Genomic DNA, 27,970 nt, shown 5'->3' with positions numbered 1-27,970 from the left:
AAGAGTCCAGCGTCTAAATAAAGAAAGAATAAATAAAAAAGTCCAGGGCCAACGTGTTGCTCTCACCTTTGCAGATGAAATTACCCGAAAAGCTGTTACAAATCAATATAATCAATGCAATCAGCTAACTGACACAGGCAATCTCCTGCCAGTAAGTAAAATACCCCCGGCGGAGATCTTTCAATCTCCAGTGCCATAATTGCCCCCAAGGGCGACGTTAGGGTGTAGCATTTTGTACACTTAATTAAATTAGTGAGCTCTGTGGACAGGGTGGGTTGCTGATCTCAAAGAGGACGGATAGGTCTGGCCTCGTGCCAGTAATTAAGGCAATACCTTTCTTGATTACGCCAATCCCCCTTAATGAACTCATTATGCATTTTAACCCAAACACTCCCATGAATTAATGAGCGCACAGAAAGCTCCTGGACGGAAACAACGCCCCGATCACAAGCATAAGTCATAACTCATCCACTCAACGGGGCAGACGTAATGTCCATATTTCTCTCTCTTTCAGCTGCAGCCAAGACTAATTTGGACTTGAGTGACAGCAAAAGTTCCGAGTCCGTACACATAAAGCTTTAAAGAAATAGGATCCCTCGTCTGGCAAGTAACAACAGAAACTTACTGGGTGACTTTACAAGGTCTCCCTGGAATCTGATCCGAATTCAGTGCGTTTGGGCAACTTTGTGTGGTCAGTTTTGCACGGACATGCACACATCCTCACAAGTTCCAAACATATGTGCAAAATGATTTAAAGAGACCTAGGAACACTGCAGGGTGGGAGCAGGTCTGCACTGACCCATAATGCTTTGCTAATTAAATAATTCACTAATTGATTCATCGCCAAATCAATAAAGCCTGCAGATGGTTTACGGCGTGAGAGCTAAAGTGTGTTTGCATCTGAAGACTGGGCTTGGGTTACAGATGAAACATGCATACACAGACTCCAAAACACCACTGCATCCTCTAAGCTAACAACAAGCAAAAGCATGTGAAATTGGTGCTAAAATGCAGGTGAACATTGCCTTGACCTTGCACTTGTGTTGTATGACATCATTCAGCCCCTCACAGGCAGATGATGGTGAATATAAAAGGTGGGGGCAGAGTGTGTGTGTGGGCTCCTGCTGAACCCATAAACACAGCTCCAACGTGAACCCAGTCCCAGGGGAGTCTGGGGTTTGTAGGTGGGCCTGAGGAAGAAATCAGACGGGATATTATTAATTCAGGCGTAATGACTCCTTAGGGTGTTTGTGTATAAAAGGGCATATGCACTGTAAATATGTGGCGTGTTGTGTACACTTTATGACTGGTCATATTTGTGTGTTTGCGCCCGGTAAGGTAGGCATTACCTTTGAAAGTAATTGGGGCAGCAGTGAAGTGTGGCATCTCACCGATCTGAGTGGATGCGCGGGTTGTAAATCCAGAAGCACGAGCAGTTTGATATTAGTTTCCAAGCATGTGTGTACAATCACACACACACAAATGCAGAAAGAGAGACGCCGAGAACAGCTACCGGCGCTCATTGTCGTCAGATGAAGGTTGTGCTCATCTTCCACGGGAGACGATTCATCCAAGACTGAGACAACTTAATTTAAAACAGAATTTCAAATTGTAAGTCAAACTGCAAATGGAAAAGTTGTTTTGAAAGCTCCAAATGAGCAGGTACAACCTAAATGGTTCATAAACAACAGCCTAGCTTTCTTCTGATATCATCGCCACATTAAAAACACATGAAAATTGGTATTCTTCAGTACCTTTTTTTGTATTTGTATTTTGCAGCAGGAATTTGCACCTATTCTACCATTAGAGAATTAGTAATGCTGCTGGGTGATGGCCCAGTTTAAAAGTGTTGCTTGAAGTTAACGCCACGGCTCTGTGTTGGCAAATGTTCCAACACCAAATTTAGAAATAATTTGTTTATAAATCTCACTTTATGCACAGAGGCACTGTCATACTTAACCCTCCTGTTGTCTCCATTTATGGGCAACAAAAAATATTGCTTCCTTGTCTGAAAAAAATCCAAAAATTAGGCAAAAAAAATCCCCCAAATTTCTGAAAATTTGCAAAACCTTCAGGAATAAAATTCCAATAATTCCTTAAAAGTTTTATTGTAAAAAAAAAAAAAAAAACACAAATTTGACAAAACTCTTGTAAATATTTTCCAAAAAAATTGGTAAAAGTCTTCAAAAAAAATCCTAAAAACATCTAAACATATATCAGTAAAACTTCTTATCTTTTCTTTTTAAGAAACATTTTTAATATTTATTTTTTCTTTTCAAAAAAATGTTCAAACATTTCCCAAATTGTCGAAAATGTGGACGTCAGAAGTTTCACTGTGAAAATATATATTTTTTCTCACATTTTCAAACTTTAAAATGGGTCAATTTGAGGGTTAAACAGGAATCAGTTTTGCACAAACTAAAAGTCTGTCACAAAGTTGGAACAATACTACTGGCTGAAATACCACCATACGTCATACAAATATGATTTCTTTTAATTGGAAACGAGCCTTAACCAAACCATAAAAAACAGCCTAACATCACTATTCCTCTTCCACCAAACTTTAGTTTGAAATATGAATCAAGGAAAGTACGATGCTTCTGGCAACCACAAAATCACGGTTTGTTCAGATGCCAGGAAGTAAAACATTATTTATCACTTGAATGCAACAACCAATTTTCACTGATCCGGGTTCCAGTGACGGTGTTTTTTATGCCGTTCCGTAGTGAATTAAAGCTTGAGAGCTGCTGCCGAACCATAGAAATGCATGTGATGAGGCTGCAGACAGATGTTTTCCAAGAAAGTTCTGGAACTTGGTAGTGAGTTCTGCCTTCACAACTAAGAACAATCTATCCAGCAGAACTAGATTTACTCCATTACCTTGCTTAAAAATGTAAGTATGTCTGTGCTACTTTATTGTTCTACTCCACTACATTTCAGGGGAAAATATTGACTGACAGTAGAAAGACATCCCTGCTTTAGGTACACTAGACAGGTGTATACTGCCTGATCAAGACATTCTCATGATGTACGTTTGCAGCCTGAGTTGTGGCTTCAGAGCCACTGTGGATAAGTAACAGCTTTATTTATTTCATTTTGTAACATTAAGAATTCACTTCCAGAGCATTCTATTCTACTACAGATATAACCTCTCAACAATGTATAAAATGGTCTAAACACAATGCACTCAATTATACTTACCCTTTAAAGACACTTTGCTGATAGGTCTGCCACTAATGATCATTCTCATTGTTGATTATTTTTGTGATCAACTGTTTAGTTTATAAAATGCCAGAATATGAAGAAAAATGCCAACCTGTGTCTTCCAAAATCCAAACAGACGTCCTCAAACGTCTGGTTTTGTTCATAGCTCAAAGATATTCAGCTTATTGTCAGACACAGGAAAAGAAAAAAAAAATCAGAAAGTTTTTACATTTAAGAGGCTAGAATCAGACAATTTAAACCCTTTATTCTTAAAAAGCAAAAAGCAAAAAAGATCAAACCAATTTTCAAAATAGTTTCCACATAGTTGGGAACTAATTGATATTTTCAACCCCGTCTGCTTATAAGTTTTACATGCTTTAACTGAAGTGACATTTTAGTTGCAGGGGTTTTTATTTGGAACAGGAAGTAGTATTACAGTATTACTATGTCTACCTAAGTAAAGGATCTGAAAGCTTCCTCCATCACTAATAGAGTAGAAATTTGACTAAATCCTGACAGTACCACATTAAAATAAAACCACTGAGTACACACTTATTTTACTGCACATGGTTGTCTATGAAGATTTTATAGCTTGATTTTATGCAGCTGTACCTACTAATTATCAATGATGCACAAATAAGATGTGCCCTGTTGTCCGTTTATTTAGGAAATTCCATTGAAGTACTGACTCATACTTTTCTCAACAGACTATTTTAAAGTGGAAGATGCCATTTTATTTCACAATTATATTAAAAACTGTATACATAGTGCTACATTTTTAATATTTACTTATCCTTTACTGTGCAGTGAATAAGAGGCAGAACATAATTTCAACAGAATTTTCCAAAAAAACAAAAACAAACAAAACAGATTCTTATTAATATTTGGGATCTTCACCAATACACTTAGAAAATTTCTCATAAGCAGAATCAGAACAGTATTAGCTCGCCATTAAGGATTACACAAAAGTTTATAATCATTTAACATATCTAAACTTTGCATTAAAAGATAATAAATCCAAACAGCGTGTCAGTTACCATTCCAACAATGAACCGTACAAGTCACCCGTCAAGGACAGTTTCTAGTTTCATATGGTCCTATGATCACTGCGTTACAGTCACAAAAGCATCGAACTTAAATGCCCAGAATAGTACTTTTGTCTAATAATAGTTTTAAAGGTACCACTTAGGTCCACAAAGACAGACCGTTAGACCCTTTGAGATGAGAGTGTACCCCTGAGAGAACAAAAGTGTGAGGCGGCATTCACGCATGACAGGAAACTCCCAATTTAACACAAGCCTAGCTGGAATGGAAAATACTGAAGTGTTTAAAAACACAATACAGTGAAAAGTAAAGTAAAAAGGGTCCACCTGCAATGCCACATACGATAACTCAGACTTGCAGTAAATATAAACATCTCCAGGTTCTCCTGATTCAATGTTCTTTCTCTTTTTCGTTTAGGTCTGTAACAACTTCTCCGCGTCTTTAATATATAGATATTTGTGCAAGCAGATACTGTGTTGCTGTGTTTTATGAAATCTCAATTCATACACAAACCTGGTGAGTCACCATGCGACTATGTGGAGGAGGAGACTGCGATGGTGGAGCACCTTTGTGTGTTCAAATGCAGTACTGCAGGTGAGGTGCATTCTGCTGCTTCAGTTGAGGCATAATAGTGTGAATATGGGTGCTGAGATGAGCTGAAGGTACACACTGTTGATTACAGCACACACGTGTAACCCAGATGTTACAAAGACAAAACTGAGGAATTAACATAAAACAAGAGCGAGAGAAATGGACCGTACTCCTTCTTGGTCGGGAACGTCGTCTGATATGTATTGAAGCTTTCATTCACTGGAAAGTTTGGCAAAGCTTTCATGTCATCCCTTTTCTCATTAAAAGATTCAAACTACACTTTAAGACGAAAATTGTTTTTCTTAATGCAAATACACAAGAAGTACGCTCATTTTCAAAGACTTCTGCTGCTAGCTGCTTAGCCTAACTTAGCATAAAAACTGAACCAGCTCTGTCCAAAGGAAAAATCCACCTGTCTGAACTTTTGAAGCTTACTAATTAACATGCTGCATCTTTTTAATTCAATCTGACTGAACCAACCAGATATATCATGAAAATTAGTATCAGAAGTGCTCGTAGGCATATTTTGCTGCCTTCAAGCTTGCCGTTTCCTTCATTTTCCAGTTCCAATGGTAAACTAAACTAACAGGCTGCTGGCTCCTGCTTCACATTTAACTAACAGATATGAGAGTTGTATCCATCTTCTCATGCAACTCTCAGAGACGGCGAATAAATATATTTTTCAAAACAAGGTAAAGCCACTTCATCATATGACCCTTGCCAAAAGCATCATACTTCTGGGAGAAATTACACTTAAGGCAAATCATATTAATCAGATCATTTGGTGAATCTATAAGGACTACAACAATGCTCTGTAATGAAATGGATCATTCAAACTAAAAGCTGATACTGTTGCCAAGCTCCCCAATATGAGTGAAAACTGGTACCTAGGCTTTTACGCTAAAATCAATAAATAAAAGAAACAGTTTCAAGTTGGAAATAAGAATGTGCAAAGGTCTCCAGGACTCCAAACCTAGTGCACCGTGCAACATCAGACCATGTTGGTTTGGGTGTCTGGGCTCCGACTCTGCAGGTCCTGTACCTGGTCCAGAACCCAGCTGATGTTTGGTCTCTCCTGGGGACTTGAAACCATTATGGAGCTCAGCAGCATCTGCAAGCCCTCTGAGTAACTGGGCAGAAAACAGACACCAAATAATGCATTCATTCTGATCTATATTTAGTGTTGCAGACTTTAAAAACTGACTTTCAAACACAAGTGGAAGCAGGCATCACTAGCACCAGTTGCAAGATTGTTAATAACAGAAATTCTAGTGATGCTGCATTAAACAGATCAAAAACAAGCAAGCTTTAAAAGAAAGAGTCGGGGTTCATACACAACTTGAACAATGTCAGCTAAACATATTGCATTTTTGCTCAATTAAAAAGGGAATCAAACTACATGTTGTTGCCTTGTACTGAACTTGACAAGCCAGACTCCAGTTCATTTAGGTGCAAATTAAGCAAGGGAAGCAAATGAAATAGAAAATCCAGTGGAAGAATATCTTAGATTAGTTTTTGGCTGCTAATATCAAATAAGTCCTAAAAATCATCCACACTTTATTATGGTTACTTTGAATTGTAACATGTTTTTCTTTTGCTAAACTTCTTTGCTACAAAAATGTGTTTGTTTCCTATCGCTATCAAGATTTAAAGTTTGTGGTTGGATAAAAATACAGTGTGAAGGCCTACCTGCAAGACTGTGGGATGGTCACTGGATTCTGGACAGCCAGGGCAACACTGTCCCCTTTCTGAAATACCAGATCATAGGGCCCCTCCAACATCATCATGCAGTAAAGCACGCAGCCAAGTGACTGGAGGAAAACCACAAAACGAAAACAAGTAGTCAGTGAATGATCCACAGTAACTTTCACCAGAGCTTTCTGAGATTTACTTTTGCAAGTCAAAAGGGATGAAGACGATTAGACTTTACCCAGATATCAGTGCGCTCATCTATAATACAGTGGCTCTCTACATTGAAGAGTTCAGGAGCCCTGTAGGAAATGGTGCATCTCTGGGCTGCCCAGTCCTGAATGGTCATGGCTTCTCTGGATCCTCTAACCTGTAAAAGCACAGTTTTATCATCTGGTCAGGTAAGAATCATTTAGAGGCCCTGATGTTTACAGCCTTTAATGTTATGACAGCTCATTGCACAATACAGTGGTCCCTTGTCATATTGCGGTTTACTTTTCACGGTCTCACTGCATTGCGGACTTTTTAAATTGTATTTGTTTTTGCAGGATTTTGCAATATATAGTTATTTTTATACTGTGGCGAGCTGCATTGAAGAATGATGCCAGAGAAAGGGCTTCTGTCTTTTAAGCACACTGCAATTTAAAGAGGTTTTTATTTTGACACGTAAAGACCACAAGCACATGAAAATGTTGCAGGACGTCATCAAACACACAACGCTTCACACCCACTGTCCTGTCAACATAACACTTTACCACTGACTAAACCACAAAAACACAAACACTAATAACACTGTAACACTAATAGAAACCACAATAATAACACTTACACCTCCAACACCTGAACTCCCATGGTGCATTGCAGAACAACAGTTCAGTCATAGTGACCGGCTCTGCGATCGCTACAATATATTTATTATTTTAACAGTAAAATAAGCATGTTCTAGCCTAAAAAAAAAGAAAAAAATACCACAAAACCACTGTACAAGTCCTCTGAGGGCCACAAGCAGTGGAGGAAGACCAGGCAACATAAAGACAAAGAATAAACTTGCAGCAGCATCACGCATACCAAAAGACCATGACAATATCATACAAGCACAAGTAAGCAAGAGAAACACATGCTGGTGGCATTGTTAAGAAACATGAGAATCTTCCAGACGGTAAACAAACAAATCCCACAACAATGAAAACAGTAAAAATGTATTGTATCTCCACATCTTAATGTCACTTGTGCCTCTGCTTGCTACTTGTTCTGTTGCATGTTGTCATGGGTAAAGTATTCAGAAAGTAAATCTACTACGACGCAGTCAGAGGAATGACAGCCAATATACACTGAAAAATTGTGACACATTATGATTTGAACTGAGGTTCACTAACATTAAAAATGTTATTCTGCCATCTAGAGGTGGAAGTGTAAACACATGCAGATCAGATTTCCCCCGATAACTAAGAGCAGTGGTATCAATGCTGATGAAATGTTCCGTGAAAACACACAACACTTCAGATCCAGCGTTCTCACCTCAATCCTGGCACGATTCATTGAGCCAAGATCCATCAACACCGGCCTGTCATCCTCATCTAGAAGCACATTTGTTGGTTTTAAGTCTCTGTTAAGTGAAAGGACATAGCATGTGTTCAGATACAGACACTTTACTGAATATATCTACTGAAGAAAACAACACACAAAAGTTGCTATTTTTGAAAAGTGGCTAAATAATATAATAACAGGAAGAAATACCAGTATTTTTATTGGATTGGGCTGGCATTATGATTCCTATTTAACTTGGATTTCTCTGACAAACTGAATGCATAATCAACCACATGATTCTAAATGCCTTAATATAAACTGCAATTCTATATTCTTGGCTAATCCTGTGGGACAAAGTGCTAACTGGCACAGTGACCAAACGCACACTTTCCAGATTCATTTGTTACTCGACATGACCCTCTATGTTGCAGCTAATATTTAATATAGACTATTTTTATTTGAACAATAACACTTACAATTTAGCAAAGGGCTACAAGATTCACTCTTGTGAATGCAAAAAAATGCTTGTGTAAATCAATTATTTGTAATATTTAAAATATAATTATTCATTTCACAAACAGCGGAGCCCTGATCTATTTCTGCTTAGTGCAGGGTGTGCAGATTTCCACAGGGTTAGTCAACAGTACACCAGGGAGTTAGTGGTGTAGCAGTTCAAGCCTAAGAAGTCTTTATGCTGGCCATATTCATGCACATGTTTGTTGCATATGTGTGTGTGTTTACAGAGAGAGGGATTACCTGTGTGCATAGCCTTTTTCGTGAATGGCCTTTAGTCCAGAGCAGATTCCACGAAAGATTTGCAAAATCTGTTTTTCAGGCATTAAGCTCCCTTTGTCTCTTAGCTTCTCCAGAACAGACCACAGACTTCCTTTCTGCTCACAGAAACACACCAACATGTCAGAGTGTGACCCTTTCCTGCTACATTATTCTGCTACTTCTACCAACTGCTGCAACAACTTACTCTGACATAAGGCAGAAGCAGCCAGGCTTCACTCTTGCCTCCATGATCAACAAAAGCGTGTGCAACCAGGCTCAAGATGTTGGGGTGATTAAACACCTGATGCATCTCCACTTCTGTCTGAGCCTCCTGTCGGCCTTCACGGTCATGGCACAGGATTCTCTTCAGGGCATAGAAGCGCCCATCCTTTGCCCCCTCTACCAGATCAACATAACTGAACCCACTGAAATGAAACCACACAGAAATTAGAGTTTGGTAGCAGCAGGTGAATGAAATTGGTGAAAGAGATAAGGGTAGCTACATTTCAGATTTTTTTATTGTAGACAAATCTCATAAAAAGACCATCAAAACATTGATCTGTCCCAGTATACTGATTTTTCTAAGCAATCTGAGGTTTTTAGGCCCAGACCAGTGTAATAGTTTCTAAATACTCCATCAAGACGCTATATTTAGGATTGCTTTAGTTTTTTATACATTGTGTACATTTGGTTAAGGAGAATTCAGCAAAGTAATAACTTCATTGTACACTGTCTAAATTCTCTGGTTTTCTGTACATGTACCAGTCAACCTCTTATATATGCAGACCTGATTTTAAAAAACAAAAAACACGTAGTGTTCATGTTCATTACAGTGAAGGAATTTGCCACCTCATGCAGCTGTGAGGCTTAGCAATGCAATGTAATTTAATAGTCTTTGGACAATAAAGGCTTAAACTCCATACATCGAATTTGTCACCATAAAAAATGGTAGTATCGTCTGTCTGATACTCAAGATAAATTTAGAACAATCTGGGGTCCCCTTGTTGACCATATCAAGCAGAAGGGGACTCGACCTGCAGCCTCAGGGGACTGAAATGTGGAGTCTGCTCACTCTGGACTGCTGGAACTGTTGTATTTTTACTATGTGGATTGTATGCATTAATTTTTTTATATATTTTATGTGAAGATACCCTTGCACTGGCAGTGTTTGTGTTCATGTTTGGAATTTTAATGTGAAAAAACGAAGAAAACTATATTTTTTAAAAAATGGTAGTATCACTACATTCAGATGGAGTTACGTAACCTAAAAACAAACAGTGAGAAAATGTTAGCTTACCCTTCGTCTAGCTTCTGCACAAAGTAGTATTTTTTGTTATCAATGGTGAGAGAGCCACGGGAGCATATGCACAAAGTTTGCCCCATCTTGACTGGTACATTGTTTAACGCCAAGCTTTTAAGGCTCTGGGAGAAATTTAAAAAACAAATACAAAAGTTATTTAAGAGACACGGAGAAGATATAGAAAGTCATATAATGCTACTTACTGCCAAAAAACCCGGTAATTATTGAAAGAAAACTGTGAGACACTAGTCCGATGTAGAAATTTGTATGCTAAACAACCAGCAAAGTGTCAGATTAGAAACGTTAAGTGAACTAACATAGCTAAGAAAACACATCTAATGTAGCTTAGCATAGCAACTTCCTTGCTACGACAGACAGAATATGACAAGAACTTCTACTTTTAACGTTAGCCAATGTCGCTATGCAATTTTAAGAGACTGCCTAACATAATGGACCGTTTAAATACAACACACACGCGAGAATTAGTGGCATTACATCTTCCTTACCAGCGGGGTGTTTATCAAGTTAGCTTGCTGTCATGTTTCGCCGCTTCCGCTTCTTCTTCTTCTTCTTCTCTAACAAACAGCGCGGAGCTTGACTGGCTAACAGCGCCAGAAGAACACTAGCGACAGAAACCGGCAAATACGTTTGAGAGGAGATATGATGGCGGATTACGAGCATAACAGGAGGGACTCCACCGACGATGGAGGTGATATTTGTGCTTTATTGCCATCTAATATTTAGCCGAGATTAATCTGTAGCCTAGCTTTAGCTTATTTTGCCGTCTATTCATTAAAACTGACTCCAAGGGAGGCGATGTTTGTATAACTCCACTAAGATAACTTCATAATAGCTATGACTCGTTAGCTAGCAAATGCAAAGTAACAGTTAACACTATATTAATCTTGACATGCCCTTAACGTGATCCAGATGTTAAAGCGAAGACTTATTTGCTTCAGACAGGTCTCTACTAAACTCTCTACTCTCCTGTTAGCTTGCTAACCTGGGTTTTGCTTAGCTAGCATGCAAGTAGCTAACCTAAGCTAGGTAGCGTAGGTATCCAGCTAGGTTACTCCCAGCAGAGGCGTTACTATTGCCTGCTCTAAAAACAATGAACATTACGTTTAAATTAATCCCAACTCTTTTACTGTGGGTAATTTCTGCACACACAGTCCATAAGTGGACTGTAGGTTAACTTGTAGACTGGTATCTAAGTTACCTTTGGTTCGTTGACGGCTAGCATCACAGGTAAAGGTGATAGCTGTTATTATTTGCACTTCCCACACAGCAGTTGTTCACCTTGGTGAGTTGTCTTGCCTCAAGCAGGGCCGCAGGAGGAGGAAGGCAGAGTGAAAACTAAGCCTGTCTCTTGTAGCACTGTGGGGGGAGAAGGGACCGCAGTCAAGCGCACCTCCCAGCATTTCACTCCTGAAGATGAAGATGAGTCCTCAGCAGACCCACCAGCGCCTCGCAAAGTCTCCAAAATAGGCTTTAGCATGAGCAGTCAGATGGCGAAGAAATCGAACCCCATATCTATCAAACTTGGAGCAACAGTGAGTGTGTAGCAACGCACAGACTGCAGACATGGTGTTGTAACTTAGGTCAGGCAGTTGCATGACAGCATGGAATGATCAGAACACATTCATAGCACAATGCTAGAGAGGCCCAAAAAAGGATGCAGGCCAAAGTCTTCAGGCATTATAATCACATGCTTCATTGTGAATGATGTTGAAACAATTAATAATCATTAGCTACAGTCAGATTAATTGTAGGTGTTTTTATTTTATGAAAACAGCGGACAGGCATAGTGCTGCTAGGGTATGTTTTTTCTGTTTTTTTCTTTTTTAAATTTAGTTTTGCCAAATCTTGTGTCTATAACCTATTCTAGAAACCTAAAGAGCCTGCACCAGCAGTTCCTCCAAAAAAGCCAGGGCTGGCGTCTGTTTTTAATGAAGATGATGATGTAAGTGCACGTGCACACACCAATGCCACTGGTGTACAAATGCATAAACAGCAGATGTGCAAAGGCTAACTTTCTCATGCCGTGTAGAGCGAACCGGAGGAGATGCCTCCAGAAGCTAAGATGAGGATGAAGAACATTGGCAGGTATGAAGCACTTAATAACTGTTTCCCTACCATGTGCTTTTCTGAAAACAGTCAACTTTGAGATATTTTTGATGTTTTCTTATGTAGCTAATGTTGCTGTTTTTTTCAGGGAGACGCCAACATCTGCAGGACCTAATTCCTTCAACAAGGGCAAGCAGGGCTTCTCTGATCATCAAAAACTTTGGGAGAGGAAGCTGAAGGCTCAAGCAGACAAATTGTAAATGACTGCCACAGATTTTGTCACTAATGAATAATTTTGTATAGATTAACCATGTCATATATCTTTAGAGGCTTAAATAATTCCTCACCGTAGCCTTGGTTTTTACAACTTTTGAGCTTTGTGGACATGTCATGAAGAATACTTTAAGCCTTTCTGTGATTGAAACCGAACCCACATTTACCTTTCTAACCACTACTGGCTGACCCTGAGAGGAAACTGTCATGGATGGGTGATGGAGGGATGGGACAAACTAATAAGTGAGAATGTTGTTTAATATTTGCAGCAGCTGCTTTCTGCTGGCTAAAGAGAAAATCTAGTGCAGCCTTCATGCCCCCCTTGTGTGATGTATTTGTTCCCATCTAAAACTGGTTAGGTGTGCTGCTGAGCAAATGTGTTGCTTCTCTATTTGTGTAAAAATGTACACAGACCTGTGACAGTGTTTTTGTTTTTAAACCCAACAATTGGAGTGCGAGTGTTGTGTTGCAGAGCCAGTAGACGTATAAATGACTTGTTTAGTTTATAAAAATCTATGTCCAGCCCTTTGCTTGCACCAGCTGTGCCACCTCAGAAGTCTTTTTTTCATGTTTTATATTATTTTTTGAAGCTTTGTGCTAGTATTTTTTGCCTTTCTGTGTCGCTGAATCTGGCAATCTTGCAGTAGAGATGTTTGTATCTGTATTTCTGTTCACACCGGAAAACCAGTATCATACAGCGTAACATGGACATCAGGGTTCTGGTAAATTGTCCTTAAATAATTTTAAAAATATAGGTCAGTAATGATTAGGCACATTTACAAGGTTTTTCATCGTCACTTTAAGATCACGACGACTGCGTTACCCCTTTCCTTTTGGATAAATGTCACACTTTACCCTGTGCCTGAAACTCGTTTTGGAAATTCCCCTTTGATCAGAAATATAAACTGAGTTCCTCTGTGGCTTACCTTGCTGTTTTGCAGATGCCCCCAAATTAATTAAAGCCACTGCTGCCATTTATTTCCATCACACAAATACATATTTAAAGGTCAGTCATAAAGATATGTTTCATGTTAAGTTTTTGTTACTGACATGTTGACAGTAAAAAAAAAATCTACAAAAAACATTTAAATGTTAACATTGTGTACGGCGTCTGTTGTTTTTTAAAAAGTGTACAAATACATTTCTTTTCATTTAATGCTTTAAGCTGTAGAGTTAAAAGGGAATAATGATTTTCCACTGCTTATGACAGTATATTTTTGGAACATGACTGGACCCTGAGCTAATGGTGGCACTTTCCCCTACGTTTGAACATGACACACTTCCATTTTCATCATGGAAATTTCCTTCATACATTTGTTTGTTTGTTCCGGTTTCGCACTGGCCTGGAGTCGCTTTCAGTAAAGAATGCAGTACCACCAGTTGCATTTCTGTCTCATAAAGTTTTTAAAAAGCTCTGCACCTTTTTAGAAAATGTTCCTGCTAACACAATTTAGTGCTTGATGCCGTATGACTGAAGCCGGTCTCACTGCCTGCGTGTGGCATAGCCTTCCTCAAGGATCTCCAGAATTTGCTTTCGGCTGTGGCCGGTTTGCTTGAGCTCCACGTCAGACTGGGCAGCACCCTCAGGGCCTTTTGGACCAGTGCAGGCAGCGGAGGGTCGACCTGGTTGAGGGATCCTGATGCTCCACTCGTCCATATTAGCAGGAGTTTGGGGGCAGACTTTTGCAGCAAAGCCTAAAGATGTCCAACAAATAGCAAATCAAATGATGATTTAAAAAAAAAAATCTACTTCCTGACACCTTTAGAAATTGTTTGTCATGAAATGGATCGAACAGTTCAACAGCTCTTTGAAGCCTTTTTCAATCAGAACATACCAGTGGTTTTCTATGTGGATTGGGCTATTTTAAACTTAAGATGGATTTTCCCTCCAACCACGCAGCTACCGGTTTCAGGTTATGTCAGCAGAGCAACGTACTCAAATGATTGTTTTAGCAGTGCATTCAGGATGCGTGTCGCTGGGAGTTCCAACCCAGCACACTGATGTTTCTTACAACGACAAAGGGTACTATTTAGTCATAATTTACTAAACATAACTGATGAGAGTGAAGAATATACTGAAAAAGAAAATGTCAGGACAGTGATTGGTAGTGCGGTGTATTAACTACATTAGTCAAAATGATATTGTTATTGTTGCCAATGAAGCTTTAAAAGAAGCTGAAAAAAAGGCATTGAAAGGAATCTGTTTTCTTTAAACCGGCCTTGGAAAGTATTCAGACCCTAAATTTGGTTTACAAAGAATAAATATCTGCTTACTACAATAATTAATGGTGGTCAGAAAACATATGATTGTAAACTGTCAGGAGTAATTTTACACCTTTTAAGAGTTCCATTGTGCACAGAAGACTTGCAGTCCTGTTTTTAAGGAGCTTCAAATAGCATCAGACTTGTAGCAAAAACACTTGTTCCTGTCAGCTACAGTAGCTATAGGAAGAACACTGTCCATCATATTATGCAAAAAATACAAACATGAAGTACATTTTTTATTGACTAATCAATTATTTGATCCTCATTATATTAAAATAAATAAATATTCCCTACCAGTCAAAAGTTTTTACACACCTTCTCATTCAATGCTTTTTATTTATTTCTATTTTTTTTTTTACAATGTTGATTAATACTGAAGATTAACACTTCTATGTTTAAACCTAATTGTATTCTTTTATAGTTTTGATGCCTTCAGTATTAATCTAAAATATATTAAGCAACTAAATAAAAACCACTGAATGAGAAGGTGTGTTCAAACTTTTGACTGGTAGTGTACATGCTGCTGGGATGTGCTGGACAAATTGGATCTAAAAGAGATTCTCGGCCACATCTTTCCTATTGGTTTTCTGTCACACTTTCATACTTGCATTCTAAATGACAATATATATGACATGCATGAAATCTATTACAAAATAATAAGGGTAAGATGTGGAGCAAAAAGGTTGGACATGTATGGGCATGTTCTCTGAAAAACATGACCTAATGATGACCTAATGTCCTCTCTAAAGTGAGATCTATGGGTGAAATATGATAACCTGATGTCATGATCTGACCGATATAATGGTGTTAAAACTGTCACTCCTATCATACGCCCTATAGGTGTGGAAAAATGACCAACTCTTATAGCATAAAAGACGATGCACAGTTCAGTATCTTTAGTCTTTCCCAGGGTGTTAATCACTGCCAAGAACTACTCCTGGATTTTTGTCGACAATAAATCCTGCTGTCTCCGAATGCCAACTTCTCTTGGGGATTTCTTTTAAAGATCTTTTAACATTTGAACATGGTCCAGTCATAAACTCTGGCTGACTTGTGACTGAGTTTACACCTCATCAGTAGCTTTACCTGGACTCCTGATTCCAGCTCAAACACAGCGTTGCTGCTGGTGAGGTAGTCTGCTGACAGGACACAGATGAGCATTCGGCTTCTTGCTATCGCAAGGACCACATCGTTTGTATATGCTGCAAAGAAAGATAATAAAAACCATCAAGAATATCTGTGGACAGCAAACACACACAGACACACACCGTCAATCCTCTGACCTCCTCCAGGAAGTGGATCTCTGTCCAGCAGATGGAGGCGATACCCCCACTGGTCCTCCAGCACTTGGGGCAGCAGCATTTCCAGCAGCCCCTGAGTGGATTCAGCATCATCTGTGCTGAGCAGGTCTGCGGTAGATTGACATGCTGCCAATAAAAGAGCCTGTTCATTTACTTAATCGCTGAAATACACTACCAATCAGAAGTTTGGACACACTTTGTCATTCAAATGAACGAGAAAATGTGTCCCAACTTTTGTTTGGTAATGTAATGTGAACATGAAATCCTGATGAAGGTATCACACAACATGTAGAACCCACCTTCCACATCTTTGGAAGATCCTGATTTGGAGGAAAGACTGAAACCTTCTGACGTCTTTACTGGTGAAGGACTCCGCACGTACGAGAGAAACACATCAAACTGTTTCTCATCTGGTAGGTGAGGGATCATGTGAAAGGAAGTTTGGAGAGCAAACATTAGAGATTTAAACCTGAGCTCGTGCATGTATTTTTCTTGCTTTGAGCTGAAGAGCAGCATTATAGTGTGCTAATTACATGCAATAGATTAAGACTATGTTAATTTTTGTAAAATGAACTAAAAACAAATAGCATCTTTATGCAGAAGTGGAGCTTCATCTTGAAGTTAGGCCTAATCCAGTGAGCAGCAGTTACAGGTACATATGCATGCAGGATCAGTGTATCACTGAGTTTCTACTTCATAGTGTGTGTCTGACCTGTATCATGGTTTCCATATTGAAAGTAGGATTTGTAGATAAGCTGCAGTTCCAGCCTTTTCAAATGCAAGATCCCTCCCAGCATAGCTAACATCAGGAAGCACACAATGGGATACGCAACCAGGCAAGGCCATATGACTGAAAGCAGGTTCAGAATACGCTCTTAGATTGTATTAAATCTTTGACCAAGCAATGACTGACTCAGAAACGTGTGGAAGAAGAAGCTGTAAATGCAAAATTGACAAGCTGTTATAACAAACTGGTTAGCTTATTGATAGATCCAGCAGAGAGGGCGACATTAGTTCACATTTAGACTCATAACTGTGTAAACCTGATGAATGTGAGTCTAATAAACACTTTCCTTTTAGCTCTGTTTAGTCGCTATAAAATCATTTAACTAGCTACAGACAGAAAGATGGCATAGTAAGAGTAAAACCTGAATAAACCCTCTTAGGTGTCTGACGCACCCAACTTTCCTGTCAGATTTTATTATACATTGTAACAAATTACTGTAAAAAAAAAAAAATACAGTCATATTCCAACAGTAGTGTTAAAATCTGCAAAACCTGATGCTTTCTTGATGCCAAAAACAAGAAGCTGCCAGGTCAAACAAGACACAAAATGACACAAACCACAAAAACAAGACAGTAAATGACACAAACAATACATACAACAACACAAACAAGACACAAAAGGGCACAAAACAACCAATACGAGCGACAAAACAAGAAAAACAGGACAGTAAATGACACAAACAAGACAAAACAACATAACGAAACAAATGAAACACAAAAATGGCGAAACAAAAAAATGTGAGACACAAAACTATAAAAATGAGACACAAAGCAACACAAAGAAATGTACCAAACAACACAAAATGATGTAAACAGGACAAAAAACAACACAAACAAAACACAAAATGACAAAAAGTGATGCAAAATGACACAAAAAGAGACACAAAACAACACTAGTGAGACACAAAACAGCACATCTCACAAAACTATGTAAATTAGTCACAAAACAACACAAATGAGACACAAAACAAAAAACAGTAAATCATATGTAAATGACAGTAAATGACAAAACAAAAAACACGAGACACCAAACTACAAAAATGAGACACAAACACAACACAGAAAATACACCAAATAGCACAAAATGAAACACCAAATGGCACAAAACAATAAATATGAGACACAAACAACCCACAAAACGATGTAAACAAGGGACAGAACACAAACGAAACACAAAATGACAAAAACGGACACAAAACAAGACAAGTGAGGCACAAAAGCACACAAATGAGACACAAAACTGCAGAATTGAGAGTAGAAACAGTTACAGGATTAAACAGTAAATGTCCTATTCTGTAGTGTGGAATCTGTTTTACAGTAACTGTTAAAATAAAACTACAAATACTAGAGAGACCACAGCTCCAGATATTTTTTGTAATTGTCGGAGCATTCGTTACAGTGTATATTTTACTGCACTGTCAATTATTTCAATATTTCATGAAAGATTATCTAAACTGTAATGTGACAATGCGACATGAAGACGACAACAGAACCGATATTACCTTTAATTTTCCTTTTTAGCTTGATTGTGACGCTGCTACTTCCATCAGTATTTTGCGTGCTGCAGGTGTACATGTGGTTCAAGTGCTGTGGCGTCACCTCTTTTATGATGGAAATCTGTGTGATCTTGATCTCTTCGTGTATCTCTCTCTTCTTTCTGAATCGCAGAAATAATGTAAGCAAACCAATGATCCATGCCAAGCCGGATCATCATTCTCCAAAGCAAACACGGGCACCGAATTGTAAAGCTGCTTGCTAGAAAAAGCAAGAAATGTGGACCATGCAGCTGCACTGACTCACATCGGCTCCTCCAAGGGCAGCAGAGTCATATTCTCCTTGTTGCCGTTGTAATTCACGTACCACACTACCTTTGGAAAAAATTCAATTTCAAGAGGAAAGAATACCTCACAGGTCAGATTGTAAGGGAGACCTAGAAGGAGGAAAAACAGCCATTAAATGCAGCCGCTTAAGAGTGATGCATATACAGAGCTGTGAAAAAGTCCGACAGGTGTCCCAACTTTTCTTGATTACTTCCAACCCCCTCTGTCTGTAGTGTTGCAACACACCATGGCACCATACCCTCAGAGCATTATTTGAACATCATTGTACTGCAGAAAGTAGTGTGTTACTACAAAAATGGCAACAAAAAGGCAATTAACAATGGAAGAGAGACAGACCATCATAACACTTAAAAATGTAGGTCTTTCCTACAGAGAAATTGGAAGAAAGTGTCAGTGAGTACAGCTTCCTTCCCCATCAAAAGGCTCAGAAACTGGTTGAAACTCTGACAGGAAGACCCAAAGCCACAACAGAATCAGAAGACACGTTTCTCAGAGTCAACAGCTCGCATGGTAGATGGCTCACAGGACAACAGCTTCAAGCACAGCTTAATAGTGGTCGTAGTAAGAAGTCTAAAGTGTAAAGAGAAGACTTGGAGCTGCAGGTTTGACAGGTGGAGATGCAGCAAGAAAGTCATTGCTAAGATGTCAGAATAAGAAAAAGAGGCTTGCTTGGGACGTGAAACACCACCAATGGACTACTGAAGACTGGAAGAAGGTTTATGGACTGATGGATCAAAATTTGAAATCTTTGGTTCATCATACGGATGTTTGTATGCTGGTGAGTAGGAGAAATGATGGTTCCTCAGTGTATGACAACAACTGTCAAACATGGAGGAGGAAGTATGATGGTCTGGGGCTGTTTTACTGGTTCCAGGCTCAGTGATGTCTACAGAGTGAGAGGAACCCTGAACCTAAACATCTACCACAGCATTCTGCAGCTCCATGCAGAACCCTCTGGTAGTTGGTCAGGGGTTCATCCTACAGCAAGATAAAGACCCCAAACATAAATCCAAGCTATGCCAGAACTACCTTAGGAAAAAGCAAGATGGTGAGCTTGAAAAGCATGGAGTGGCAGCACAGTCTCCAGAGTTAAACCCCATGGAGCTGGTTCGGGATGAAGTGGACAGAAAAGTGAAAGCAACCTACAAGAACCAGACATTTATGGAAACTTCTGCAGCAGAGATGGGAAGAACTTTTTGAAGACTATGTGATTTCCATTGTGGAAAGAATGCCCCGAGTGTGTTCATCTGTTCTATCTGCCAAAGGTGGTACTTTGATGAGTCAAAAGTTTAGAATACATTTTGGTTTCTAAATTGATTTTTTTTAAAAATCTTCATCTCCTTATTTGTGCTATGCTTTCATTTGAGAGTAGAATGAGACACCAACATTCGTAATTTCCAGGAAAAACCCGGAAAAATTGACTTGTTCTAAAACTTTTGATCAGCAGTGTAAGTTTTCAATAAATCTTCAGTAAATCATCATTTAAAACTGCATTTTGTGTTTTGTGGGTTATCTCTGTTTAATATCAAATAAATATAAATATTGTAGAAGATTTAAATATGAGAAATATGCAAAAATAGAGGAAATCGGGAAGATGGTAAACACTTTTTCACAGCACTGTATATACATATCTACATAAATAGAAAAATCTATTCTTTATGTTGTCTTTCATACCCATTTGGAAGATGCAGAAATGAGTCACTCTGAGATGAATCTATCATGTTATCATTCAGGCTTATATTAGATAGAAATACATAAACTGCAGGGACTTTTCATGCATTAAAAACACAGCAAATCATTGTTACGGTGACATGCTAGATGAGTTTGAAAGCCTCACCAGTTCTGTATCGGTGCTTGTAGAGGTAGTTTCTTTTGTGAGGAAACTTAAAACATGCACTTAAAAAAAAACCATCTACATGGCTGTTATGGCTGTATTTAGTCACATCAAAACCACATAACTGAGTTATTAGTTCTGATAGCTGTAGAATTATCTGATTGTACATTTGAAAACACTTACCAAGCTCCACTTCCTCCATGTTGTTGTCGACAGGATATGTAATCCTAGGTGGGTAACTCTGCGTGCTTCGTGCTGTGTAAGTATGGGAAATAAAGTCACCTAATTTACAGAATATGTGGGGGAAAAAAACTACCAATCAGATCTAAGCTCTATTCTGAGACACGGACACACTCAAATGCAAGACAAAAACACTTTGCTTCACAGTTTAAACTTGTAGTTGAACAATTCATGCGCTTAAAGTGCACAATTCAGATTTTATGCATTTTTCCTTCTGCATTCTGTGTTTTGCATCATCCCTGACCCTGACCAAAATCAACACAAAAAATGATTATACACCAATTGAAAAAGGAACAGTGGTTCTATGTTATAATGATGTCTTTGCACATGAAAACAGTGCAGGTGGACAAAATGTCTACTGTTTCCAACAAAAAAAAAGCCATTTATTACTTACAGGCTTTCAGATACCATACTCCTGTTCCAATCACAGAAAAGACATCATGCTGTTTTTCTCTTTTTTCTTAGTCTTTAGAAAGTGTATTTAAGACAACAGCTGTTTCGTCAAAGAGCCTTCCAGCATAAAGGAATATGATGACCTTTCTGAAAGTAATGTAACAAATGTAAATGTGATTTTACCCAAGTAATTACATATTAGAAATTAAACTCTACAAAATGTACACAAAATACAACTATACCTGACTAGAATACATACTAGGGCTGACAGCCTAATTTGCTATTAACTGTAGCAATGTAAATTTATAGTTTAGATCACAGTATTATAAATTATGGAACTTAGCCTCAGTGTCATAAATATTATGGCCAAGTCCCCACAACACTGCTAACTATGGAGACTAATCTGACTATAAAGAGCTAAAGTTACAAAAATATGCATTAAAACACCCAAAAAAAGATTCTCTGAGTCTCTGGGATTGCTTTGTTATTATTTTAGAGCACTTTATGTATTTGATCATATATATTTATATTCCATTTGCACCAGTAGAAAGGAGCAACTCCAGTATTATCTTCCTATTTCATTTAAACATGCATTTTTGCACACGAGAAGAATGATTGCAATAACCACACAAGTAGCTAATCACCTGCTATGGCGGAAAGTGGTGGTTTTTGGGTTTGCAGCGAGATAAGGAGGGTGGTGAAACAGCTGAGAACAACATCTGTCATAGTTCATGACACTATGATGGCGTGTAGAGAGAATGTCTTTGTGGTGCTTAGTGTAGAGAGACTAATGACAGCGGTTAATATTTTTATTATTTATACTTGGTGTAAGCTTTTCAAGCTCTCACAGATCTGAATGAGACATTTTTCACTCCACTCATCTAAAGGTTTGTTGGGGAGTTTGTAATTTATCATCTTAAAGAGCGCAAACAGTTTCCTTCAAATCTAAAATCTATAAACTCAAAGTGCTGTTTCAAAACAGAGTAAGAAACCACGACATTTATCAGTTACTTATGATGCAGCCTGTAGATCTTTCCTCAGATAGTTTCCCCATTGACTTGACATGTTGATTAATCATTGAGTGTCCCAGTAGTTTCGCAAGCACTGTACTGAAACCTGCAAGTTTCACAATTATTCACACCTCGAGGCATTAGCATATATGTGTGGATAATTACACATTTCTGTGACTTCTTCTCAGTCAGTTAAAGCTGAAGAAGATTCTTGGATCAAAGGTGGAATGTCAACAAGGACAAAAAAGAGAAGTCCAGTTGGTTTTTGCTTAAATTCATGCAACGAATTTAATTCTCTGCCAGGGTGGGTCTAGTTACCCTCCATAAGGCTCGAGGCTGGATTCTCCTAAAACTGGCCGGACCAATCACCATGAAGTGTAGAGTCAGAAGGCGGGCGTAACTAAGTGACGACAGAGGCGCGACAATTCTGACAGAAACAACCAGCGCACAATAAACAGTTATCTTTCGACTCGGCTTTGGAACTTAAAGATTTGAAGCTAAAATTCAACTTGAAAGATAAACAAAGGACGGCACTGAAGTGTTTCATTGAGAAGAAAGACGTATTGGGACTTATGCCGACGGGATATGGCAAATCCTTAATATACCAGTTGGCTCCGCGGCTCCGCTGGTTGGGAAGCAAAATGGGACTTAGCCACAATCCGCCGGTGCTCTCAGAACTACGTCAGCCTATTCGTTGCGTTGATTGGTTGTATACCTACCCAGTTGCTGCAGAGGGATTTGATAGACAACGTTTTAGCCCTCCTCCCTCCCTGTCGAGCTTCCCTAGATCCTTGTGCCTTCAGAACATGGGTCTAGCATGGCTAGGCTACAAAACTCAGACATCATTCTTGCTTCTTTTTAACTGCAGTAGCACTTTCTATAACATTTTCTACATTACTTGCTTGTTAACAGTTGATTGTCACTGTTGGTCACTTTGCCAGGGATGTAGTACTACAAACAGACCACTGACAAGACTGTAGGAGTCCACAAACAGAAAGTGTGGGGGTGTGTTGGAAGGTTGGGGTGGTGGTGGGGGAGGGAATAATGGTAAAGATGTTTACACTTGCAGGAATTCATTCGCCATTCTGCTTGATTTCTGCTGCACTAATCAATAAACCCTATAAAATATAGGCAAATATTTCCTATACTTGAACGTCATTCTACCTGTATCAAGCAAATGTAATGGCGACTATACTGGAGTGTAATTTGAGACGTGTGTATTATATTTTCAGAGTTGTTCATTTCAATTCAGTTTTATTGACATAGCGCCAGTTCACAACAAGTGTCATCTCATAGCACTTTACATAGTAAGGTGAAGAACAGAGAACCCAACCCCTCTGACAGAACCGGGCTCAGGGAAGGCGACCGTCTGCCTCGACCGGTTGGGGTGAGACTGTGGATGAGGAGGGCGGCACATGGCGGGAGCTGAAATAAAGCACTAGAAGGGTACTGCAAAAAGTTTTCAATCTTACACAGAAACAAGAGGTGTTATTCCCAAACTCCCATTTTGGGGAATAACTATACACTACAAAGACTTATGTCACTATCCACAAAAATGGGATGCTTGTCATTTCTCTTTGAAAAGGAGTAAGTGCGAGGGAAACCAAAAAATGGAGTTGTTGCTTCAGAATATTGCGTCCGTCCACAGCAGAAGCAGTTAGATGTGGCTGTGAACTGTTGCTTCATGAACGCAACTCACTTAAACTGCGCTATCCAACTTCTATCTGTTTCCCAAACTAAAATCCCACTTATTTGGTTGAAATTTTTAGAGTGACGATGAAGTCCATCTATTCGGTTGAGGAAGTTCTGCTCGCTCACTGTATGACCTTCTTCCATGACAGCAAAGTGAAGCTCGAACAACTTAAAGGAGACTATGTTAAAAAATAATGTAAGAGCAACCTTCCTCCTGTGACATTTTCTGGTAAATCTGAGAAGCTTTTAAAGCACCCTTGTAGATTAATTTGCAACATTTAATTATCTTAAACAGTTGACTGATGTAAGAAACCAATGTCTGCTTGCTATTTCCTTGAACGTTGACGTGAACATTATTTACAAATGAGACAACTGTCAATTACAGTAACTCCGCAATCATTGCAGTTCACCATGTGTGTGTTTAACATGTATGAAATTCACCAGTTGGAGCAAAACTCAGGCCACAGGGACACACTTGAGGAGACATGTCCTTCAAAAAAAATAAATGTTTCAGTGTGGCCATGACAGGAAAAATATAAAATGCATCATCTGGTGACCGTTGCTGAATTTGGTGCCTGTCAGTCTTGTTGATGTTTGCTTCAGTGGATGAATGAAAACTCCTCATCAAGGGATCCTTAAAGCCTTTGGGATTAATATGAAATGTCAAACCAACACTGCTTTATCTGGAGTTCTGCTAATTTCTAATAATGGTGTAAACACAGCTTCTCCTTGTAGCATAAGCTTCCAGCTACCCATTTCCACCAATCTACTCTGCATCGAACTTACTATACTTGATATGCTCATCTACACACTGTTTGAATTTTACTACCAGCTATATATATTTGATGCCGGAGCCGTACATCATAACTGTAAACTTGACTCAGTTTCAGTGTTAGCTTGTACTTTGTATGTATCATCTGGCTTATCATGCATTAATCCAATTGTGTGTTATTTGTTCCTTGTTTCTCACCCCCCTCTTCTCCCATCCCTCTACCTCTCTACCTCTTCTGTCCCTCCCAACCTGCCGGCCAGCAGGCAGATGGGTCACCCCACACAAAGAGCCGGGTTTTGCTCAAGGTTTCTTCCCGTTAAAAGGGAGTTTTTTCTTGCCACTGTCTCCTTAGGGCTGCTCTGGGGGTTCAGGCATATGGGTTCTGTAAAGCGTCTTGAGACAATTTGACCTTCACTTGGCACTATATAAATAAAATTGAATTGACTAAGTGTGATAATACACAGAAAATAATTTGCATATTACTCAACTTCAACCAAAAACACACTCAAACGCAGCACTTACGTCCAACTTTGACGAGAACAGGCCTCCTGAGCATCCACGTGACGTTTCCCTCCCGTGTTCTTCTATCACAGAAATATAAACCTTGGTGAGCTTCTCTGACTTGGCAGAGACGTAACACTCCCTCCTCTTCACAGGAATCGAAGGTATTCACAGGTATGTAGTCCTGTAAGAAAACACACGTCTGAGTGGTTTGTTTTTTGCTGCAATTTCAATGTTTGCATCTTAAATGGTTAATCCAGTTCTTGTGGGGACTTCACCTTATACCAAGTGACATCTGTGTTGTTGCTGCAGGTGAAATCTGGGCAGGTGAGCTTCCCTCCAACAGCCAGAAGCACCGTTACTCCCCTCTTCTTTTCAGGCTGGAAGCATCTCGACGTAGGTTTCTCCACCACCTCTAGAACCAAGATCCGTTTTCTGCCAGTGGACAGTAGAGAACAGAACATTTAACCAGAAGTTCATGCAGGAATGTGCACTTCGTTAAAAAAAAAAAAAAAAAAAAATCACAATTCACATTTTACGGAACACCTAATAATAACTTTGTTGCATCTAAAAAGATAGGCTCACATTTTTTCAAGTCTTTATTTTCAAAATATCACTCACATGTTCATTCATACTGCTGTAATCATTCCTTTTCTCCATAGAACTGAAATTCTGTTGTAAATGAAAGTGGCAAAATTCATCCCTTCATGTTAATATAAGGCAGGGGTGTCAAACTCATATTAGTCCAGGGGCCACATTCAGCCCAATTTGATCTCAAGTGGGCCGGACCAGTAAAATCACAGCATAATAACCTATGAAAAATAACTCCAATTTTTTCCTTTTTTTTTAGTGCAAAAAAGTGCATTCTGAAAATGTTCACATATAAGGAATTATCTTTTTACAGAACATCATGAACAAACTGAATTTTTTTAAGTTCAATTTCAACAATATTATGCCTTAGTGTATCATTTACATGTTCCAGATTGTCTACAAAGGAACAGAATGTTTAGTCACTGGTGTCTGGAACTGAACAATAGAGTATTTTACTTTATGATCAACATGACAACCGGCAGACAAGAAAGACAAAAAAACAACAAAAACAAGACAAAACAAGACAAAAATGAGACGCAAAAATGACAAAAACAAGACACAAAACGTCAAAAAATGAGACAAATGACACAAAACAACAAAAAGGATGCAAAAAATTAAACCAAAAAAAGTTACAAAGTGTCATAAAAATGGACAAACGACAAAAACGAGACTAAAAATACACAAATGACACAAACAAGACCAGAAATGACAAAGGAAGGGAAAAACGTAGACGAACAACACGAGTGAGAAAACACAAAACGACAAAAACGATACAAAACAATCGAATAAAGCAAAACTCAAAACGACAAAAACAAGACAAAACACACAAGTGAGACAAAAAGGAAACACAAAACGACAAAATGAGAAACAAAACAACAAACATGAGACAAACGACAAAAGTCAGATAAAAAAGAACAAAAACAACACAAAATATTACAAAAACGAGATACAAAACAACAACAGTACAATGAGCAATAGTATTTCACTTTATGATCAAAACAGCTTTTCATGGTCTAGAAATTATTTTAAATTTATAGTTTTACAAATTTACAATTTGCAATTAGTGTTTTCTCTGTAATTTTTTCTTTACAAAGTTGTCCTGCGGGCCAGATTGGACCCTGTGGAGGGCTGCTTTTGGCCCGCGGGCCGCATGTTTGACACCCCTGATATTAGGCTTCAGATGTTTGTAATTTGGAACAAAATTTAAATGTCAGACTATCATTTAAAATCCTGAATATATCACATTGCATCATCAAATTATGAACTTTATGCCAGTACAATATCCAAAGAAAAAAAATATTGCACAATCTTAGTAGAAAAATAAATAATTTACCTTGTGAGGTCTGTGTAGTTTGCAGAAAGTTTTCTTTCAGCTAAGATTGTTGTCCCACAGGGGTACGGTGGATCTTTATTTTCTTCTCCACCTTGTCCTGTCCTGAGCCATTTGGTCTTTTGGTTTGAAGATATAATGCAGGGCATCGTAAAGGTCTCCCCCTCCACAGCTCTGTAGTGTAGATGTGTAGTGTCCCGCTGATGAGCTGCACACACAGATTAGTCATATTTCAGTTTAAAAAGCTGCTCCGATATGTTACATGTAAGTATGTATCAAGGCAGAGCTAAAAAAAAAAGGAAATATCATCATCACTGTGTTACATATCAACTTATGTACTTTATTTTAGTTCAATATCAAAAGAGAACATAATTGTACTATGTGGCTACACACTTAGCTTTGAACACAAAAACCATAGTAAATAAAGTACCTTTATTTTCCCATTGACTCCCGCAGCATCCCACCGACAGGCTGGGAAAGATGAGCAGGAACAGGACGTATTCAGTTGGCATGCTGTGAGTCTGTAAAAAAAATCTGTTTCTTGGTGTCAGTTATGACTGCCATGAAATCAGCATTTGTTCCCCCCTCCCCAATGTTTCCTTCAGTGTAATCTGTTCCGGCGTTCTTGGTATTTTCTGAGTTTCGTCGTTGGTGGTTGCTTCTTCTCTGTTGAGCTTTCAATCTTGTGGTGAAACTGCTTTGAAAAGGCGTGTAGATGCTGGAGTAGGTGGCTGCGTTCAGTTTCCTGTTTGGTGACGTTTGAACTTGATTTTCACTAGAAGTTTCACAAAATATTTAGGTTTCTCTTACCTGTTAGCCACTTCCTATGCAAAGTGCGGAAGAGTATGTTGTTGAGTTCTGTTTTCCTGTTGTGAAACCTCCTCTTAGTCTTCATGACTGAAAATGAATAAAAAAAAGATACTAACAGGGGATACATATGCATAT

The 27,970-nt window shown here is 38.7% G+C and overlaps 3 protein-coding genes across 4 annotated transcripts; 1 reads left to right on the top strand and 2 right to left on the bottom strand.

Moving 5' to 3' along the window:
- Positions 1-3,452: 3,452 nt before the first annotated feature.
- stk16 (serine/threonine kinase 16) lies at positions 3,453-10,753 on the bottom strand. The gene is made up of 8 exons (XM_022208315.2): positions 10,636-10,753; positions 10,127-10,251; positions 9,035-9,254; positions 8,812-8,945; positions 8,047-8,134; positions 6,770-6,898; positions 6,529-6,650; positions 3,453-5,969 (listed from the first exon to the last, which is right to left on the bottom strand). Exons 2-8 carry the CDS (start codon positions 10,210-10,212, stop codon positions 5,831-5,833), a joined length of 918 nt encoding a protein of 305 aa, XP_022064007.1. The 5' UTR covers positions 10,213-10,251; positions 10,636-10,753; the 3' UTR covers positions 3,453-5,830.
- On the top strand, positions 10,721-13,848 carry LOC110960905 (PEST proteolytic signal-containing nuclear protein). 2 transcript variants are annotated; one of them, XM_022208316.2, is made up of 5 exons: positions 10,721-10,838; positions 11,456-11,682; positions 12,018-12,092; positions 12,180-12,235; positions 12,345-13,848. In XM_022208316.2, the coding sequence occupies exons 1-5, from the start codon at positions 10,790-10,792 to the stop codon at positions 12,454-12,456; spliced, it is 519 nt and encodes a 172-aa protein (XP_022064008.2). In that variant the 5' UTR covers positions 10,721-10,789; the 3' UTR covers positions 12,457-13,848. The 2 variants fall into 2 exon arrangements, with proteins under 2 accessions (XP_022064008.2, XP_051794122.1); XM_051938162.1 differs by having other exon boundaries at positions 10,740-10,838; positions 11,453-11,682.
- Positions 13,849-13,909: 61 nt separating this feature from the next.
- LOC110960901 (interleukin-18 receptor accessory protein-like) lies at positions 13,910-27,706 on the bottom strand. The gene is made up of 12 exons (XM_022208314.2): positions 27,456-27,706; positions 27,029-27,233; positions 25,383-25,539; positions 25,126-25,288; positions 20,680-20,751; positions 18,622-18,751; positions 18,324-18,478; positions 16,748-16,885; positions 16,335-16,445; positions 16,018-16,161; positions 15,821-15,936; positions 13,910-14,164 (listed from the first exon to the last, which is right to left on the bottom strand). Exons 1-12 carry the CDS (start codon positions 27,535-27,537, stop codon positions 13,910-13,912), a joined length of 1,728 nt encoding a protein of 575 aa, XP_022064006.2. The 5' UTR covers positions 27,538-27,706.
- Positions 27,707-27,970: the final 264 nt, after the last annotated feature.

The sequence above is a fragment of the Acanthochromis polyacanthus genome, chromosome 2, assembly GCF_021347895.1.
Source record: "Acanthochromis polyacanthus isolate Apoly-LR-REF ecotype Palm Island chromosome 2, KAUST_Apoly_ChrSc, whole genome shotgun sequence".
Taxonomy (NCBI): Eukaryota; Metazoa; Chordata; class Actinopteri; family Pomacentridae; genus Acanthochromis; species Acanthochromis polyacanthus.
This window is presented reverse-complemented; position numbering and strand designations above follow the sequence as displayed.

Excerpts from the sequence above, each read along its gene's own strand:
- LOC110960905 (XM_051938162.1), top strand. The coding sequence starts at position 10,790 with ATGATGGCGGATTACGAGCATAACAGGAGGGACTCCACCGACGATGGA. Across the intron at positions 11,683-12,017 it reads CTATCAAACTTGGAGCAACA|AAACCTAAAGAGCCTGCACC; the intron begins GTGAGTGTGTAG and ends AACCTATTCTAG. Across the intron at positions 12,093-12,179 it reads TTTTTAATGAAGATGATGAT|AGCGAACCGGAGGAGATGCC; the intron begins GTAAGTGCACGT and ends CATGCCGTGTAG.
- LOC110960901 (XM_022208314.2), bottom strand. The coding sequence starts at position 27,537 with ATGCCAACTGAATACGTCCTGTTCCTGCTCATCTTTCCCAGCCTGTCG. Across the intron at positions 18,479-18,621 it reads CTGCCCTTGGAGGAGCCGAT|AAAGAAGAGAGAGATACACG; the intron begins GTGAGTCAGTGC and ends TCTGCGATTCAG. Across the intron at positions 16,162-16,334 it reads ATCTTCCAAAGATGTGGAAG|CATGTCAATCTACCGCAGAC; the intron begins GTGGGTTCTACA and ends TTTTATTGGCAG.
- stk16 (XM_022208315.2), bottom strand. The coding sequence starts at position 10,212 with ATGGGGCAAACTTTGTGCATATGCTCCCGTGGCTCTCTCACCATTGAT. Across the intron at positions 8,946-9,034 it reads TGCTTCTGCCTTATGTCAGA|AAAGGAAGTCTGTGGTCTGT; the intron begins GTAAGTTGTTGC and ends TTCTGTGAGCAG. Across the intron at positions 6,899-8,046 it reads TGAATCGTGCCAGGATTGAG|GTTAGAGGATCCAGAGAAGC; the intron begins GTGAGAACGCTG and ends GTGCTTTTACAG.